Below are 20,227 nucleotides of genomic sequence, written 5' to 3' on the forward strand. Positions count from 1 at the left end.
GCTCCCCCCCCACCTGGCCTGCCCAACTGTGTACTTGGGGAGTTCTATGACAGAGAGTGGGACACAGGTCCCCTTTACTCGCAGACTCTCCAATCAATGTTGTGGGCCCTGACATTCCTCTAAGCACATTCAGAGGACTTGGGCTAGAGGTAGGGAGCAGGGCGTTACCGGCCCCGCCCCCCTTGCTCTCTGCCAAATCTTCCCAGCCAAAGAATCCTCCATCAAGGAGGTGGGGGAAGGTGTGTGTGTGTGTGTGTGCCCTGAATTTTTCAATATTTGCAGTGGCTTTTATGATGGTGTAGGAATAAAAAGCATTGCACAAGGAAAGAAACATATCCATTAACTGTTTAAAGTACTAGCTACCATATTTCCTCCAACACGTTAAATCAGATGACGCATGGCTGAAATCCTGTATAAACTGTTGAGTCCTAGTCTGCTGAGCAAACTAGGTGGAACGTTTGCTACACAGACGTTCACATCGTGGGGCTGTGTTCCTATGGCCCATGCTGCAGACTCGTTCACTCAACACCCTCTCTGACGCCTCCTGGCATGCAAACCCTTACATAGCACCAAGTGTATGCTACACACTATTTTATTTGCTTTATATTTATTTTGTGCCATCCTCATAAAATCCTTATGAGGTAGATACCACCATTCTCCCCATTCTCCAGATAGAAAAACGGAGGTAAAAGATTAAGCTCCCAAAGTCACAGAGCTACTAACCCATGGGGCCAGGGTTGGAACCCACGCAGTCTGGACCCAGACTCTGTGCTGTTGAGCACTACTCTCTACCACCGTGCATCAACAGCAACTGTGTTGGCTGAATATGGGGAAAGTCCATTTTCCTAACTATTTACTGATTTAGTGTCATCAATATTTTACTTACCAATTTTAGTGGCGAAAATCAGAATTTACAATGTACACCTGTTTCCTTAAAAAAAAGTCTTGATTTGGCTATGATTGGTAAAAACGAGGGTGATGTTAGAGAGAAAAATGATGTTTCAGGAGAACCCCTGTGTGGATATTAGATAGTAGTGCTGTTCAGGTTTTGTTTCGACCTATAAACTGAACGGGATCCTGAATTAATCCGGATTCCTCTGATACCTGGGTACGACTCTCCAAACCAACGTTTCCAGTCTTTCTCCCATCCTTTGACTCGGCCTCATTGAGAACTAAAACGGTCCCTTCCCCAAAGCCATGCAAACTAAGCCTCAGAGAAATCACCACAAGAGCTCATCCAAGGTCAATCTCTGCTCCTGCTGCAGAAAAAAATCACCAGCAACATCCAAACTGCAGCACAGGAGACTCTACCAGACTTCCCCTGCTGGCCTTCACTCCCCCCCACCCCCCCGAGACGTTCTGAGCCAGACACCTCGAAATCATCGCCACTGGCTGCCTTCAGAACTCAGAAACTGGATTACAGTCTGCTCCAATCATTAGTCATTGTTTTTCTTTTGTTGCCATAGAGATGGTTCTTATTACAATACCCGACTGCTTGACCATCAGTCTAATTTGGAGCACCACCTGCATCATCACCTCCTAAAATGAGAGACAACTATTTACCTGAACTGACCTATTCTCAAGACTGAAACTGGTTTCTGAAACTGCTACATAATAATATAATAATAATAATGTCTTTTTTTATTTAAGAGAGAGAGAGGGGAAGGGAGGGAGAAAGAGAGGAAGAGAAACATGGATGTGCGAGAGATACACAGATTGTTTGCCCCTCACACGCCCCCTACTGGGGACCTGGCCCACAACCCAGGCATGTGCCCTGATTGGGAATCAAACTGGCAATTTTTTGGTCCCCAGGCTGGAACTCAATCCACTGAGCCACACCAACCAGGGCAATAATGTCTTAATTGGTCCGTTCCTAATTCTTCAACCTAAAATTTGGCATAAATATTGAGCTGACTATAAACTTATATATGGTAAGCATTTCTCTAGCCCATGTTCCCTCCCTGAAAGATTTGATGGACCCAGCATTGCTATGTTGGTATTAAGGGACTTTAAAATATTTTGACCTATCATGTTTTCTGATAAAAATATATACTGATCAAAAGGGGGAAATGAGAAATAGAGTGAAGAAATAAAATGGAATTACTGTAGTCAAGCTGCTAAATTACTAAAATCAAGTAGACTAAGGCATAAAGAAGCAATGGTATTCTTGCTTTAACTAGCCTAGGCGCTTAAACGTTTGAACTCTCCGTTAAGCTAAGAAAGAGGGGTGGAAGGGGGAAGGAGAGACCCTACAGATAACCCTCTGATAACCCCTGAAGGGCATAGATAAGGGTGTCACAGCACCCAGGCTGCCCGACCTTCATTATGCAGACCACCAGACATCTGGAAGATTGTCACCTTGGACCAATCCATTAAAAATGAAGGACTGGTTTTTCTCAAGGATGTACTTTTCCTCCTTCTTCGGAACACTCTGGGTATTGCCTGGTTGGGTTTCCAGTTTGAAACCCTAAGACCCTTGAAAAACTTTTTGCTATTGGTTGCAGCCAAAGCCTCCTGACTCCATGTGTTCAGTTGACATTATGGAGTCTAAGAAAAGTTTTTCAAGAAGGAGGAAATGGCCCTTGGTGCTGACCACTGAAAGTCAAGCGAGGTCTGGCAGACACCCAGTCCTAACTGACAGGTAAGATGAGAACTGAAAAGGATCCTTTGGGTTTGTTTGGTGGCAGGGAACTCACTGGGGCCTTGGGATAATGGGCTCAGAAGTTCAGAGTGACTGAGAAGCGAGTGTGAGGTGGGACAATGAAAAACCCAAGTGAAGAGACCTCTTCTACAGTTTGGCTCTTGGGTAGAGGGTGGGGCGTGGGGGTGGGGTGCTTGAGGAGGACTAGGATCTAAGCTAGGGTTTTGTTTGTTTTGAGATAAGCTAGAGCAAGTCTCACTGCAATACTGATGGGCAGGGCCAGCAGAGACTAAAGGACGAGGGAGACAGAAGATCATGGAGAGCAGAGGTTCCTGGGCAGGCAACAGGTGGTGACAGCCAGGGCACAGGTGCAGGGACTCCATAGAGACAGAAGAAGTCCAAGACTCCCACTGTAAAAGGAGGGACAGAGGGAACACCATGGGAGAAAGGCAATGGACAGCGTGGGGCGATGGGGAATATGGAATAACGCTAAGTGAGATCCACAGGGTCAGGGAGGATGTTCCTTCCTATCTCTTCCAGCAATAAAACTGCCCATTTAATCTCCAGTGATGGCTCTATTCACAAATATCAAAGCCAATCTTCTATAATAACATCATAAATCTGAGACCAAATAGTTTAAATTCATCTCCTTCTCAATTAGCTTCTTCAACATGTAACACAGGTCAGAATTAGACAGTGAGGTTACGATGCCCAGACACCATGGTCTGTCCTGCAGGAGGCACCTGGTTGAAGTGAGCCTCCACCACTCACAGCCAGAGTGGAAAGGGAGGCCTTAAGAAACTCGCATGGATATCCACATGGAACAGAACGAAGGTGGACCCTGACCTCACACCGTATGTAAACATTAACTCACATGGGTCAAAGAGCCAAAGTAGAGAAGCTAAAGCTGTAAAGCTCTTGTTTTAAATATTTTATTTATTTATTTATTTTAGAGAGAAGGGAAGGGAGGGAGAAAGAGAGATAGAGGAACATCAACAGGTTGCCTCTCATACACACCCTATCCAGGGACTGAACCCTCAACCCAGGCATGTGCCCTGTCTGGGAAGTAACTGGTGACCTTTTGCTTTGCAGAACAATACCCAACCAACTGAGCCACACTGGTCAGGGCTAAAACTGTAAAATTCTTATAAGAAAACATGGGGTAAATCTTTGTGAACTTGGTTTTGGCAATGGAATCTTAGATACAATACCAAGCACAAGTGTCAAAAGGAAAAAATTAGATAAATTGGATTTCATCAAAATTAAACTTTTTTGCTGCAAAGACACATCAAGAAGGTTAAAAAAAAAAACCCCAAAGAATGGGAGGAAATACTTGCAAATTTTATCTGATAAGGGACTTCTATCTAAAATACACAAAGAACTCAATTCGAAACGACCACACAATTTTTAAAAATGAACAAAGGATCTGAGTAAGCATTTCTCCAGCTCCAGGAAAGACAGACAAGTGGCCAACAAACCCATGAAAAGATGCTCAACATCGGCATCATTAGTCAGGCATTGGAGTAATGCAAACCAAAAATACAACAAATACCACTGCACCCCCATGAGGGCGGCTAGAATCAGAAAGTCTGACAATGATCAGGGCTGGCGAGATGTGGGGAGATCAGGGCACGGAACCCTCCAACACTGCTGATGGGAATGCATCATGGTGCAGCCACTCTGCAAAACAGTCTGGCAGTTCCTCAAGGAGTTAAACACAGAGTCACTGTTTGACCCAGACGTTCCACTCCTAGGTCCACACCCAAGAGAAATGAAAACACGTCCGCACGAAAACTTGCACACAAAGGTTTATGCCAGCATCACTCGGAATAGCCAAAAGGGGGAAGCCCAGATGCCCACGCGGATTAACACATAAACTGAACGTGGAGCCCCTGCACAAGGGCTCCCAGGCCGCACAAAGGAGCAAGTTCTGATGCGCACTGCAGGGGGGTTGAACACGGCACACGTTACGCTCAGTGGAAGGAGCTGGTCACGGGACACGCCATACGTGATCTCATTTATATGGAATATCCAGAATAAGCACATATGCAGAGACAGATGAATTAGTGGCTGCCCAAGGCCGAGGAGCACGAGGGGTGGCAGAGCGATAGCTAAAAGGTATGGGTTCCTTTCTGAGGTGATGAAAACGTTCTCTCGTCGGTTGTGGTGATGGCTGCACAAATGTGAATGTTAAAAACTGTTGAATTGTATACCTGAAATGGATGCATTGTATGGTATTTGAATTATAGCTCAATAAAGCTGCTGCAAAAAAAAAAAAAGAAAAAAGAAAAGAAAAGACAGACAAAAAGAACCTCACAGTTGGGCAGCTTCCTTCCACCCAATCTGTTGTCCCTGCAAATCTCAATACCCTGGTCTGCCTAGACGGCTACCCAACATGTGGGTGTTGGGATAGAGCCACAAATCTGTATGTCTGAACTGGGCAGCTATGGGCGTCATGCGGGAATTCCTGTGTCTAAGCTGTCCTTTGTCTGGACAGCTTGGCTCCTGTCTGCCTGAGTCAGTCCAGGATAAGTTCTCCTTGTGCCTACAACACACTGGGCCCTTATTCCCTGGCACGGGCTCTGTTATTGCGAAGAAAACCAGAAAGGTTTGAATCTACTCACACAGTACAGCTATACATCAGACTGGCTGTGCCAAAGCAGGAAATGGTGTATGTTATGTTATGTTTTTCTTACGGTGACTATAAACAGACGCTGTTTAATTTCTTGGCTTTTAACTTTTTTTTTAAATCACAAAACATTTCTTTCCTGAATTCTTGCTGTCCTTTCCCAGTACTCTGTAGCTTGGAGGATTTGGGGTGGGGCTCCACATTTGCGAACATTACTGTGCTTCAGAGGGCTGGCAGGGCTTCTTGCAATTGGATGAGGAAAATAGAGGTGCTCTGTGAATTGAAAACACTCTGCAGACACTGTGCATTTAATCAAATGTTCAACTTTACGGTTAGGATCGAATCACATAATCATCTAGTTAATTTTGCCATTTCCTTGTGAGGCAAGGGACAGCGTGGGTCAAACTGTCAAGAATTCTGGGAAATCAGGCCTTGTAAGCAGAAGCTCTGATGCAGGATGAAACTCAACCCCCAGATACTAACAGGAAGGGCATTTGGAAATGCCTGCAGGCAGTGAGGCTACAGAAGTAGTACCTTGTTACAAGGAGGGAGGCACAGGCAGTCCCACCTGTGGAATCTGGGGAGAAATCAGGGAATTTCTCTTGAAGAGCTGAAAGCGTCAGTGAAGAATGGGATTGCAAGGCTCTCTGAGCAGCTATTCCAGGGGAGTGAGTTGGCACTTCACTACCTGACTTAGAGAAATTGCCACAAGACACTGGCTGAGTGAGAAAGGCAAGATGAAGAGATGTGCGTATAATCAACACGTCCCGCCCGAATTCACAGGGACTCTCAGAGGGTCTCCGCAGGGCCCAGTCCCGGTGGGCCCCAGCAACACCCTGCTCGTTGACACCTCTCTATTGTTTTCCCTTCCCTGCCCTAGATCCCCACTCTCACAGTGCTTCCTGGGATTGCTTGCCACGTCTTTGCCTACTCACACCTGAATCTTTGCCCCAGAGTCGGCTCCTGGGGGAATCCAAACTAGAACTTAGAGAGTTGAGGCAAGGGGCCCCTCGGCATCGGCCACACCAGCCAAAGATCACAAGCAGACTTGGCATATCCTAAGGCTGTACGACCTTAGGCAATGAGGGCGCAGTCCCTCGGATGGACTAGGTACAACTGTGACTGAACATCCAGTAACTCTAACTATATATAGCCACGAACTTTGAATACATCTGGTGGGGGGTCATGAACTCACCTAAGGCAATTTGGCCATGCAGCAGTTGCGACATGCTTCTGGTGGGTGTCAGCAGCTTCTGCAAGTCAGAGGGGGGTGGGGGCTCCCTGCCTCTCAGCACATCCTCCTTAGCAGACGGCATCCACAATGTGGGCCGGCCTTGGGGCAAGTGTACCAGATGTGCACGCATTTATTAACTGCACAAAACAATCTCATTTCCTGTTCTTAGGTTGTGGGGAAGTCCTTCGCTCTGCCCTCCACCCAGTACCTCGGATGAAAGTTTCACTCCCAAGACAGGCACAGTGAGAAGGCAGCAGCAGCTAACCCTGTAGTCTGTCAGAAGATGCTGAGGTCCCTGGATCCACGCAGCTTTAGACCCCGTGCTGGGCTCCAAGGTGGCTGTACTGCGGGGCCTGATGGGTATTTTTATCCTGCAGGTCTCAGGGTGGGGCCTCCGCATTTCCAGCCACCCACACCCCCAAGGGCGGCACTCACTTCACCACTGAGAGGTAACGAACATCTGCGCGCTGCTCCGCAGATCCTCTAAGTGGTTGTTGAAAGCATCTGAAGTACCCATGTATCCAGCTTTGGAACTTGGATTTCTGTTCAGTTTTTCAACGTCTAACTGCTCCTGGAGTGGGGATTAAAGTTCATCTGCACACACACACACACACACACACACATGCCTCTGTTTATATGAAGTATTTAAATGACCATACACATACTATAATAATAGCTAACATTTATTGAGCATTTACTTCGTGAGGTGGTTCAAAGGAGCTCATCTTAAGCCCTCTAATACTCCAGTGGGGTGGCTTCTATGAATGTTGTCATTTCACGGATAAGAGAGCTGAGATTGAGGGGTGTTAACTCCCAGGCCCCAGTCCCAGTGTTGGTAAGTTGCAGAGGGTACAGACTCAGGCTGTCTGGCTCCAGAGGGTCCAGCTCCTTAACCACCACACTGCGCAGCCTCTGCCGGGAGCCAGGCCAGTTAATTTAGAGCAATGCAGAAACGTGACATTCATCCTGTTACAAAATTTGAGAACATACAGAACGCATGCACAGAGCAGTGGGAGTGACCCTCATCCTCCAGGATGACCCTGCCCCCAGCCAGCCACCGCAGACCCTTTCCTGGGATTGAGGAGGAGGGCCCAGGTTCCAGCTTCAATGGGACTGGTCTCTTGAAGACAGAGTTGCACTAGGAGTCTGGTCCCACTTCACTGAGTGGAAAGAAGAGAAAGCTGGTGTGCAGAGCAGGGGAAGCAAGGAGGACTCAAAAAGACTACAGGGGCTTCAGTACTCAGACACAATAGCACCTCCGACCTAAACCTTCAAATACACCTGGTTTTCTCTTTTTTATTTTTCCAATTTTATGTTACTTGGCTTAAGTTACTGCAACCCCAAGCTCTAATGATGCATCCATTAAAAGTTTTCAAGCTAAAAAAAAAAAAAATCACAGGATTACTTCAGGAAGATTCATCTACAACAAGGGAGAAGGGACTAAAAGCAGAGAGAAAGTTTCTAATTACGTTCCAGGAAACAGAAAATGATGACGCAGAGGGACAATGGAAAGGGAAAAGGGGGCTTGAGGGGGGACGTGAAGGCTCTGTACCTTCTCTAGGTTCCTCTATATCCTTCTGGTAGCCAGGTAGTTTGATAAGAATAGGGTTCCTCTTCTCCCAAAAAGAACTGATACACTCCCATATACATTTTTCCCATGTTTATAACGTTTTAAGAATTTAAAATTTTCCCATTTTATTATGAAAAGTTTCAAACATAACAGTTTACAGAATTTTGCGGCCACCCACACTCCCACATACACAACCCTGGCTGTACCACTGACGTTCTCCACGCTCGCTCTGTCACGTCTAGCCACGTCCAACCCCCTGTCCGTCCAAGGTGCCTCTCACTGCTGGTGTCAGAGTAAACTGCAGCCAACAGTGCACCCCTAAATACTTTGGTGGTAGTATCATTTAATTCGATTTCAGCATTTGCCTACTTTTCTTTTAATCTAACATTAAAATACAATGAAACACATCTCAAATGTACCTACTCTTGAGTTTTGGCATACACCTGCATAATCCAAACCCTTATCAAGATGCAGAGTGCTCCCATCATTCCAGAAGATTCCTTCACACCCCTTCCCAGCATCTCTGCCCCTAAAGCTCCACCTCCCAGCCCAGGCAATCTCTACTGGTTCTTTTCCACCTTCATTTGGGGGGAGGCTGTGTTCAGCTGTCTGTGAGGCCACTGCGGCGGTGTCCCAAAGCCCAGGTCCTCGGGCTCAGCCTGAGGGAGGAAATGTGGTCTGTCCTCGAATGGTGTGAACTGTGCCCTCAGTGCCGGGACAGGGAAGCGTACACCCACCTGGCCCGAGCCTCTGTGAAGATAATTTGAAAAGTCCTCCATTCAGGGTTAAAAAAAAAAAAAAAGCCACACAGCCTTTTATAAAAGTAACCCTCAAATCTAAATTTTAAAAAAGTAACTACTCAACAAAAAACCAGACTGGCTAGCAAAACTGGGAAGTTTTTCTGAAAAGGCTGAAAGCTCACTGTATACATTTCCAGGTGATCAGACACTTCATACACTTTAATCGCTAAAAGTAGGCAGTGTAATAAGAGGATTAAAAAGAAAAGAAGGAACTGGACCACAAAACAGGCTAAGATGTCTGTGTTTTTAATGGCACAAAACCAACTAATTACGTTCCTCTTCAATAGAAGTCATTTGTATGACCCATGGCTGGCCTGGTTATCGACACACTTAGGTGTGAGCACTTGGGCACTTTCTGGTTGTGTTGGAACGCGCAGCACAAACAGGGCTAACGTTTTAAGGGCGGTCTGTCATGTGTGTGTGCATGTGCATGTGGGGGAGTGTGGAAGGCCTCAGTCACTACAGACCCCGTCCCTGCATGGGGGCAGGTGGTGCTGGGCGCCCAGTGTCTCCCCGCCCTGCCCCAGGCCCGCTTTACAGATGCTCTGGAGCAGCGACGAGTTTTCACCTGGAGAGCAACTCGGACGTCCACAGCAGGGGCTCGGAAAACAGGCTGCAGTCCAGGCTCCCTGTGCCCCGCCTCCCCTCCCAGGATGGGAGGGGACATGGGAAGCCAGAGGAGCCAAGCGTCTGCTCTCAGTGGGAGCCCTGCCCCAACCACCCTGTTTCACGTTAGAAGGGAAATGCTCCAGTCTTTGCACCCCCCCAGTCCTCCTCCCGCCCTGCCCTGGAAACCAAGGAACAAGCAAACTCAGGAGAGACACAGCCAGCACGCACACGTCCAGGGGTGCTCAGCCAGTGTGGGAAATCGGACAAGAACCTGCTAGTCAATCAGGTGGTAATTACCTGGGAGTTCAATGCAAATATCAAAGAAGTGACCCTTTCGAGAACAATGTGGCAGCAACAGGGCTTATTGAGTTCCAGGGAGGTCTCCAGAGCCTCTGTGACAAAAGGAGGGGCAAGTGGGGGGCAAGGGAGGTAACACATCTTCTCTTGTCCTGACTAAAAGAAAAGGGATGCAGGTAGGAAAGGCCAAACACGTGGAACTTCTCCCAACAAACACGAGGGACGGGTCTCAGTGGGCAGGTGTCAAACAGGAGAACTAGCGGCCTCCTGCTCTCACACACCACCCCCTCGCCACTGCGGCCACTGGCTATCTTCTCTGGAGGGAAAAACAAAGCCTTCCCTTCACAGGGCGTAACTGACCTCGCACTCCGCCAGCGACGCAGTGCTTCCTCCCTTTACACACGCCCACAGAAGGGGACGGGCAGAAATGTTTCATTCCAGGGGTTTACAGCCCTGCTGCCTTCAGTCACTCCAACAGGCCACCCACCCGAGCTTTCATCACAGTATTTATTACTACTTGAAATTTTAAATATTTATTTGGTTACTGATGTTCCACCACCTCCAACCAACCAAGCAACCAAACATGCACATACACACACACACACACACAGAATGAGTGAAGGTGATTATTCCAGGTTTTATCAACCACACTGAACACAGGACTGCTGGTAAGTTGTGCTTTAATTTCTGCAATCAGATACGATGCAGTGAGATACAAGTAGAAACTCTCATTGTACATCCAGAAAATAAAAAGCACATTTATACAGATTTAGCCCAACAGCTTATTCCATTAAAAAAAAGTTTTAAATGTAATTAAAGCTAATTTATCTTCAGTGTAAAAACCTGGAGGTATAAACAGACTCAAGACACCATACGCAGTAAATTGCCGTGCGCCTCCAAACCAGCACAGCGCAGCACTTTAAACGAAGAAAATGGTCTCGTTCCGGCTTTAACTGTTAAGCATAACCCACATTTCAATCTTGAATAAAAATGTCACAATATATAAACCCACTGAGAATTCTGTACACAAATACAAGTTTATAGAAATCTGATTTCAAATATAAATACATAAATTGTCATGACCTTCCATGTTATAACAGCTTATTTTTCTATTGCAATTTTTTTAAATCATAGAAAAATATTTCAATGCACATTCAACTGCTAAGACAAGGGCCATGACCTTGTGTCTTTAAACCATCATTGTGAGGTGTGAAGCATCACACTGGGCATTTCTGGAATGAAAATGACTGAGACCCTAGGACTGAAGAGGCCACTGTGTAAATACTCATATTACAATGTGGTAACAAAAATAGTCAGCTCCGCAGTGTGCATGGGGCACAGTCAGGGCAGAGAAGCGGAGGTGAGTGCTAGTTTAAGAAGGCCCACAGAGAATATGTGAAGGTAGCTAGTGAACTGGTATATTTTCAAAATCCCTACAGCAAGCCTAACACCAACCTCCCTAGTGAGAATCTTAAGGCAACCGAGACTGGACGTGTGCTTGGCCCCAGTGCTTGACCCCTGCCCTCCCCTCAACCTCTGGCCATCCGAACAGGCGACCCTGGCTCATGTGTCGCCTTGCAGGGGGAGAACGGCAAAGCAGTTCCTGGTGTATACAAAAGACAATTCAGTGCAAACCAAGAAACTCTTCTTTGTCGATAGTTTCAAAACTTCTTACTGCCCTTGAGCAACTGAAACGTTTTCTAAACATGTAGTATTTAAACCGGGATCTATAGCAGAGAGCAGATGTATATACATAAAAGGCAAACATTCCATTTGAAACATTCTAACATTAGATTCCCCCCCTTCCTTTAGTGGGATTTAATACGGTTCCACTGAGAACGAAAAAACTGGTCCTCATAAAGTGTGCTTTCCTGCATTTAGAAATATAGATCATCTAGACAGCAGATGCAAGGTTACCAGACATAGTTAAGTGTCTTCTATGGCTTTTTAAATTGTTGAGGTACTATATGATAACCATCACTTCGGACATTTATGCTTAACTGCTTCCCTATGAAAGCCACATTCAGAAATGATCCTCATCAGTCTGTCAGGTGATGGAGAAGGTGGAAAACCATCGGAGGGGCTCCTGCAGGGACCAAGGTCCCAAATGCTCTGAGGCCTCAGCATACTGTTAGAAAAAGGCAAAGCAATTACAGTGGTACCTCGGTATTCGTCGGCTTCGGAACCCGTCAAACCTGGTACTCATCGATTGATGAGAAAAAATGTCTCAGCACTCAGCACCTGCTCAGCACTCATCGCACTTGCTGGAACTTCCGAAAGAGAAAACGCTTCATCAACCATCGCTGGCTCGCCACCCCGCGGAATGAATTAACAACGAGTACCGAGTACCGAGGCACCACTGTACTTGCAAACAGTGAGCGTCTCCAGAAGAATGGAAGGTCCCCTGGGAAGACCAAAAAGAGCCCTCCAGTTTCACCAATGGTTTCGCAGAGAGACCCTGGGGCCATGTGCACAGGAGGGGACTGCATGGCATGGAGGGAGGGTGGCGAGCGGGATGGAGCAGGCAGGGAGGGACCTGGAGGCATCAGCCCACGAAAAGTGTAGGGGTGGCTCCCAACACCCCTACAAAGTGACACAGTGGATGCAGGAGGGAGGGTGGTTGGAAACGTCAGGATGTGTGACACGGATAGGATTTCTCTACCTCTTCTACAGGCAAGAGGATGCAGAAAGGAAAAAGGCTGTGGTTTGTGTAAGTAAATGCCACTCATCTCAATACTGCCCGCTATCTGAATCTTCCCTTTCGCCACACACGTGCCACATAAAGCCAAAGTGGCTCTGAGCTGAGACGGGCTAGAGAGACACCGACCGTTCCCGGTGACTGGATATGTACTCTCGGCACAGAACGGATCTGAAGAAAGAATCGAGTCCAAGAATATCTTACTAAAGCCCTTTTTAGTAGTAAACCAGCTACTGCAGATTCTGTATAACACTTATGCGTCAGATAACAGCTGCAGTTCTATTATGGGTCAAGTAGTAATTCCTTTTAATGAATAATACTAGAGATACGATTTTAATTGCATAGTCTTTCAGGACCATTAAAAAAAATGAGAACCAGCTCTTTTCCGGAAGGCCCAGGTTTCCTCCTACAGAGCTCCAGGCCAATGGCCCTCTCTCCTACCAGTAAGCATCAGCGTGACACACCAGTCCAGAGGTCAGGTTGGCCTCCTGTCCCAGTCTGCAAAATTCCTCTTTCACAACCACTGAACAGAGAGGTCACACATCCCCTAGATCCACAAACTCATCTTCCCGTTTGGCCAGATCTTCTTCATCTCCCAAAGCTTTCCAACCACTGGTGGGCAAGACGGGCTTAGAGGACGGTCGCTGCAGCAAAGCAAAAGGAAACAAAGAGGACAGGCGGACAGAGTTCCTCAGCAGGGAGGGGGCCTCTGCCTGGAGGGCCTCCTGGTGGTGTCCCTCGTTGATTTTTGCTTGTAGGCTCTGTACTTCCTCCATCATTTCCAAGAGTTTGCTCATGGTGGCCACCGTGCCACCCCCCAGAATTTGGGCTTCTGGAATCCAACGCAAGTAGCGCTGGGCCCAGACTCTGATTTCGGGCCCCTCAATGTGAGGCAACAACAGACCATGGTAGTCAGTGGGCTTGCTATGCCAGCTGTCATAGAACTCTCGAAAGGTGTCTTGCAGCTCATCAGAAGAATTGATTAGTTTGCTAATCCTCTTGCCCAGAAGGTTTTTAATTAAATGATCTGTTTCTTCCCTGAAAAATCCTCTTTTGGGAGATGACTTAGATTGAGTGAGTGGTAAAGAAAGCTGTCGTTGATGCTTGGAGAGAAAATACAAATAAAAAATCTCTGGTTAGCCTGACAGCATAGGTACTGCTGTTCCCATCAAAGAAAGAGGCATAATCCCGTGTTTACAAGTCAGGAGCCATCAGAATTGCTATGTAAATGCAAATTCATTAAAATGCTGTAACACAAGAGAGGGCGGGGCTTCCTATCTAGTTCGTGATGCAGATGTTAGCGGTACTACGTGTATACACAAATGGGTACAACCAGATAATCCGGAGCAGCGCAGAAAGGCAAGCGCGACACAGGCGAAGCTGCCCACCCCTTCCACACTGTCACGGGGCGCCAAAGGGCACTAGGTACTTACGAAGAACAGGTTTAACTTAAGACAGGGTGATGATTTAGGGGAGTTTGGGTGTGATGTCTACTCATTTCCTGTAGGGAACAAAATGTTTCCTTTTTGAGAATACTGAGCTTCTGTAGTATTCTGAACACCTGCCAGGAAGCAGCACTGACGACCTAAAGATCCTACCCCTCCAATGAAATAACCTCAGAGGTCATCAGGCGTCCAGTGGGAATTCAAGCCTAAGTCAGGAAGTGCACTCGGACAACCAGTCAGGTGGGGGCAGAAGCACTCTGAGGAACCGACGAAATTGGACAGATGTTCTCACCTGACAAGCTGCAAGGAGGAGACTATGTGAGAGCTTTCACAGGGTTTCTGCCCCTTGGCAATTCCATCTGCAGCCAAGGCAAGGCGCTTTATTGTGGGTGTACTGGGAAAGGGCTGTGAAGGTGAGCACAGTGGCCAGAAGGTTATGGGGGATCTCTAGTGGCCACAGGAGAAGGTAGAAAAGGGGGGAAGCTGTTTCTCCCCAACTCTTTTGCTCTTCAGGTATCCATTTGAAATAAGAACAGACAAAAGTTTTACTCTTAGGCTAGACTTAAAACAACGCTCTAATCTATTTCTGTGAGTGGTTCTTCCTTGTAAAAAGGTTTCCTTTACTATAAAGGAAATATTTCCTTATTGCAGAATATGGAATAACAATTAAAATAAAAGGAGAAAGCCAAACCATCCACAAAATCCCAACTCAGAGCTGACTGGGATTTTTGACTTGACGGTCAGGGACAGGGAGCCAAGGGCCGGGAGCCAGCAGCCAGCCTCTCTTCTCCCCAGCGATCAGGGGAGCCGGAGTGGGTGGGGAATGAGGAAGGCAGGTGGGACCTCACAGCCACTGAGTGTTTACTGCCACCAGGCTCTGTGCTCAGTGGTTTGTATGCAATGACTTATCCAATTCTCAAAGTCACTATTAGCACCCCATCTCACGAATGAGGAAACTAAGGCACAGAGGTTAAATAATGAGCCAAGGCCCCAGATACCAAATGCCAAAGGTGGTTTTTCACTCACAGACAGTCTGGCTGCAGAGTGTGTGCTCCTAACAGAACTCTACTTGTCCTGAAAGCCCCTTCTCTCTGTCCCCTAAGTCAGTGATTTCCAACAGGTATGCCGCAAGAATTTTTGAAACATGCGGTACCTGACTATTTAGTCGGGGGGGCACTGACCTCTTTTCCCTTAGACCGTCAATAAAAAAAATGACGACAGCCAACCCAACAATAGCCATTTGGTTTGAATGAATCAAAAGTATACCTATTTTTTGTCCAGAAGGCAAAATATATATAATTTTGGTGTGCCGGGAGATGAAAAAGTTGGAAACTGCTGCCCAAAGTGAATAGTGTCCAAGATGAGCTGGGTGGGAACGGCACCACACACCTGCGGCCTGAGCAGGCCCCTGGCCTCCCGCAGTCATTCACAGAGCAGCACTTCCTGCCACAGCCTCTTCAGTCTCTACGGAACTTCTCCAAGGCCGTCCCTCCACTCAACGAGGGGCTCCAGGCCTGACACCTGGTCTCCTAACCCAAAGGCTTCAAAGTTCCCAGCTGCCCCAGCCCCAAGTGCACCTCATCTATTACAGTCTGAGACTGGCCAACCCTTTGGTCAAACCCCTCCCACTGGTCAGCTCCTGGCGGCTAGGCTATCTGCCCCTACCTACAAGGAGAAGGAACAGTTAAAAAACTCGATCTGGGCAGAGAAATGCAATCCAGTCTTACAGGGCAGAGCCTTAGTTTCCTCCAGTGCAAAAATAAGAGTAAGGCCTTGCCACCTCTGAGGTCCCTCACCCACTGGCCTGGGGCATCTCTGGGATCCTAACCCGGCTATCACGAGAAGTGCGCATGCAGCCACCAGGGGGCAGAGCACATGAAGAAAAACTGACCTCTGGCGAAGCAGTTCTGGAGCTCAGGGAGTTCTGGTCCAGCTGGCGGGAAAGAGGTTAAATCTGTGGGGGAACATCCCCCCCACCCCCCGGCCTAAGGACCCTCCAAAGGCCAAAGCAGCAGCTCTAAGTTGGCAGATGGCACCTCTGAGAGCACTGGCTTTGGCTCACCCGGGTCCCCAAGCCTCTTTAGAATGCAGCCACCTCCCACACCAGAGCCAGCCAGGCCCCCTGGAGCCCTCACAGGCAGGCAGGATCAGAAGTATGGCCTGGAGGGGGAAAGGCAGCGACAAGCACTGACTTGGGATTTGCCTTCCTGCTCTTCCCTTTGTGGGGTCTTTGGGGGAGAAATCCCAGGCCACGAAATGCCATGTAAATCGTGTATCTAGGGAACTTTGGGGTTTTACTAACCAGTAAAGTCAGGAACAAACACTTACGTGAAACCCAAATAACTTGGCACTTGAAGCTGACAGCTCAGGACCAAACCTGGGCTGGGCCCGTTTGTAAATATTGGAACCCAGCCACACCCACTTGCTCAGGGGCGGTCTGCGGCTGCCTTTGTGCTACCACAACAGAGCGGGGGAGCTGTGCCAGACACCCCACAGGCTTGGACGGGAAAGTTTTAGGTGCACCTCATGCAGAAAGGTCTAGCCATTGAAGACACGAACTGGTACAGACAGAGTAAAGCCCCACAATCATGTTCCTTTGCCCCCCCAGCCACGTGCTCAGGTAGATGCACGACTCCACGCAACACACACATTTTGGCAGCAGCATCCCCAGTGACATTCAGCACAGGGCCATGTCTCATCGGGGCAAAGGATGATTTGCAGAAAGCAGGGGATTCTCTTGGACCCTGACAGTTTGCCCGCCACAAATCTCAACTCTGCAGGCTGCTTCCAGAATCCGTATGTGACTTTTAGCCTTACATACATGGGGGGAAGGTGAAGGGGGCTAGGCATGTGGACATCTTACTTTGAGGCGCATTCCTTTCCGCTGGCCTTTGTCCACTTTTGGCTTTTCCACATACAGAGGGTTTCTGAGCAGTGTTTGGGCTTTGGGTTCGAACTGCACGGACCAGTCCCAGACGGTGAGCAGGCTCAAAGGCTTGCCTTGTGCGTCCTGGCCTTCCCTGCCCTGCCAAGACAAGCACAGGTCACGCCGGCCTCCAGGGGGCCGAGGAGAGCAAACACACGCCTCAGAGACAGGCACCAGGAAGGCGCTCCCACGCCCTGAGAAGGACCACTCACAGCACTTCACTTTCAAAGGCTTGTTCACCAGGCTCGGGTGGGGGAGGAGGAAGGGAAGAAGGACACATACTTTTCCAGCCAGTCACATGCCAGCCAGTCTTGGGCACTTCCACAACCACCTGTGAAGTCACTATTATTTTTGCAGTTTTACATCTGAGGAAACTGAGGCCCAGAAAACTAAAGTGAACTGTCTGAACGAAGCTGATGGGAGGCAGGGCTGGGACCCGACACTGGGGCTGTGTGCCTGAAAGCCCAGAGTCTGTGCTTCCCACTCACCGTGGGATTTGGCAAACTCCCCCCCAGAAGGCTGGCAGAGCACCGAGGCTGGTGAGAGTTAAACCCCCGGCAGCATGGTCTGAGGGAAGTGCCAGCAAGGCTTCCCTGCTCTGCCTCATCACCGTTCTCTTCAGAGTAACCCCACGTATCAGGCAAATGAAAGAGAAGGCGTCTGGTCGGACCGCCTTTACAAAGGGTGTTCTAATTCCGTTCAATTCCCCAACTCCAACATTTGCCCCCAGCTCCAGTATTCACTGTGTGACCGAGGGCGAGTTACTTATCCTCTCTGAGCCTCAGCTCCTGAGGGATAATGATAATAATAATACAGATCCACAGGGTGCTGTGAGGGTTAAATACCAACACTCAGAAAGCACTCTGAATAGGGCTTCGTACATTAGCACTGTTAAATCTATCTCATTTTTATCATCAACCTCATTACATCCTACTTGTGGGACACAGCTTCTCCAACACAGGTTCCTAAGAGGGACTCTTACCATGTTAGTTTCTTTTTGATAAGGCGAATTGAAGAAGAAGGTGCTGAAAATAGGTATGTACAGGCTATCTGACAAGACAGTCAGGTAGGTCTCTGTGAATTCAAATGCTGGGGGATGCTGGTGCACCAGCTGCCAGACGCAGTCCAAGAAAAGCAGGAACACAGGAACCTACGTGAAAATAAGACACACATTACTGAGCGGGCACTCAGGGTCCGACACCAGCCGTGTCACCGCTGTGGAACCACCACTGCTGCGCACTGCAGGCTCTGGGCAACACTGCCACCTCCGTTCCATCCCGAGCGGTAAGTGTGCTCGACTGGGATCACATGCTCATGGATCAGTACCACTGTTCGCCAGTGCCTGTCCGTGCGACGTTTCAAAGCTAAACTATGTAAAATCTCACTGCTGATCAGCACTAACAGATGAGCGTTGTAGCTGGTTTGACAGGAAACACTAACTTTGAACCCCAATTGAGTGCAATGTTATTTCCCCCAAAAGAATTCCATTATTCTTCTTAGTCAATTTTATTTTTTTTTATTTTTTTATTTTAGTGTGTTATTCCTTTATTATGAATGCATATAACCATCTATTTCAGTTAACTATATGTTTATGTAACAAAATAATTTTTTTAAAAATTTTTATTGTTATTCAATTACAGTTGTATGCCTTTTCTCCCCATCCCTCCACCCCACCCCAGCTGAACCCACCTCCCTCTTCTTAGTCAATTTTATTACCAAAGAAAATGATATTCAATTCTTTTGAATTTTGTTAACATCCACTTCTCCACCCCCAAATGACAGCCCAGAAGACAGAGGACAGGAGAGAAGGCACGTGCAGCAAAAAAAGATTTTCTAATATTTTTCACAAAGGTATTTTAACTGCTTGGCCTCCTTTATTACCTACCGAGAGGCAAGCCATACGTTAGTAAAGAGAGTAGTTTTCTAGGGAGCTTCGTCATTCACCAAGTGCTTATCTCTGAGCCACCGGTGACCCTGCAGGTGACAGCCTCTCCCTCACAGAGGCTGGCCAAAGTCTCACACACAGCTCACGAGAGAGACACAGGTTTGGAATCCAACTCCTGAATCAAAGTCCAGTGCTGCATCATTTATATCACAAAACAGATCGCCAAGTTTTCCTTCAAAACTCTATTACATCCATGCTAAGAAGCATTTATATTGCAATTTTACTTCATACCTCATGTTATGCTCAATCCCGTTAAAGAGAGTGAAAAATATCTGAACCTCATTGTGCAGTCAGGAAAATGGGCTGGGAAAGCAGGGGAGACTTCTCCAAGGGCTGGCTGAATAGCGGATCAGAAGTTCTCAGCCTTTTCCCCGTTAGACGTGATGCCTGTCAGTCCCATGTTCTCAGATATGAAAACATACTCTTCCCCACACACTTATCAGCTCTCTCTGCCCATCGTATTATTTGAGTCCATAAGCTTTCCCATTAAGTTCCCAGAAAGGAAAAGTCCATTCCATGAATGGAAGACGGTGATTTCCACTCAGCTCAGGGGGGTACGGATGAGGACAGGTCAGGCCTGAGAGGGGCCTTCCAGGAACACGCCAGGGCTTTAAGGGCAAGAGCCACGGCTCTCCAGTCACACAGCATGTATGTCAGGCTGTTCAGCACGGCAGACATGCTTATTATCTGGAGTAAGAACCACGAGTCACGCTACCAGCATGTGGTAGCTCTGCGGGTGATTTAATTAAAGACAGTGCCGTTTTCATTTTTCCTTCCACGGTCATTAATGATATAGTCCAAGGCATCTCTGTACAGCTGCAGCTGAGACAAGCAGAACACCACGATGTGGGGGGCTCGCTCCCACCAACCAACTATAATGCTAACACCGCCGCGCTCGACCTCGGAGGGAGGCCCAGGCCTACAGCGGCTCACAGCGCCAGTGCAAGAGGTTGCGCACCTTTCACGGACACAGCACGAGGGCCCTGGTGACAGGTGATGCTAACGTCACCCTCCGCTTTATTTTGAAAAGGTTTATGTGCAAGGAAAAGTCATTTTATGTCATGTATTTTCTGTAGAAAACTTGTATGTCAGATATTTTTTTCTGTGAAGACTAAGCAGAAAATAGAAGAGTCTCTCTCACTGAGTCAGTTTTTATTTCAGTTTTACAAATCAATATTACTCCCACCATGAAATAGGTCTGCACCCTTGGTGCACACAATTAAGAAGAAAACATTCTGAACACACCTGCTAATATCTCTTTCCTCTGGGAAGGGTTTCAACATTGTTTAAAGACTCAATGTCATCAAACGGTGAGCTGATCACAGCCTTCCTACTGAGTGCAGGAAGTGTGCACTCAGTACCCCCACATCGGAGGACAGGGATTAAGAGACTGGGCCCTTCTCCCCACGACTGGCACTGCCTGCGATGAGGAC

General features: G+C 47.7%; 1 protein-coding gene across 2 annotated transcripts in view; it reads right to left on the reverse strand.

Moving 5' to 3' along the window:
* Positions 1 to 12,860: 12,860 nt before the first annotated feature.
* The window catches only part of MTMR12 (myotubularin related protein 12), a 53,606-nt gene continuing 46,239 nt past the window's right edge, over positions 12,861 to 20,227 (reverse strand). Inside the window, exons 14-16 of one of the 2 annotated variants that reach the window (XM_053914098.2) lie at positions 17,832 to 17,999; positions 16,787 to 16,948; positions 12,861 to 13,581 (exon numbers count right to left, since the gene is read on the reverse strand). In XM_053914098.2, coding sequence (XP_053770073.1) covers positions 13,015 to 13,581; positions 16,787 to 16,948; positions 17,832 to 17,999 — 897 coding nt within the window. In that variant the 3' untranslated portion in view covers positions 12,861 to 13,014. The other variant, XM_071219766.1, reaches the window with a different exon arrangement.

This window comes from Desmodus rotundus, chromosome 1 (assembly GCF_022682495.2).
Source record: "Desmodus rotundus isolate HL8 chromosome 1, HLdesRot8A.1, whole genome shotgun sequence".
In the NCBI taxonomy this organism is placed as follows: Eukaryota; Metazoa; Chordata; class Mammalia; order Chiroptera; family Phyllostomidae; genus Desmodus; species Desmodus rotundus.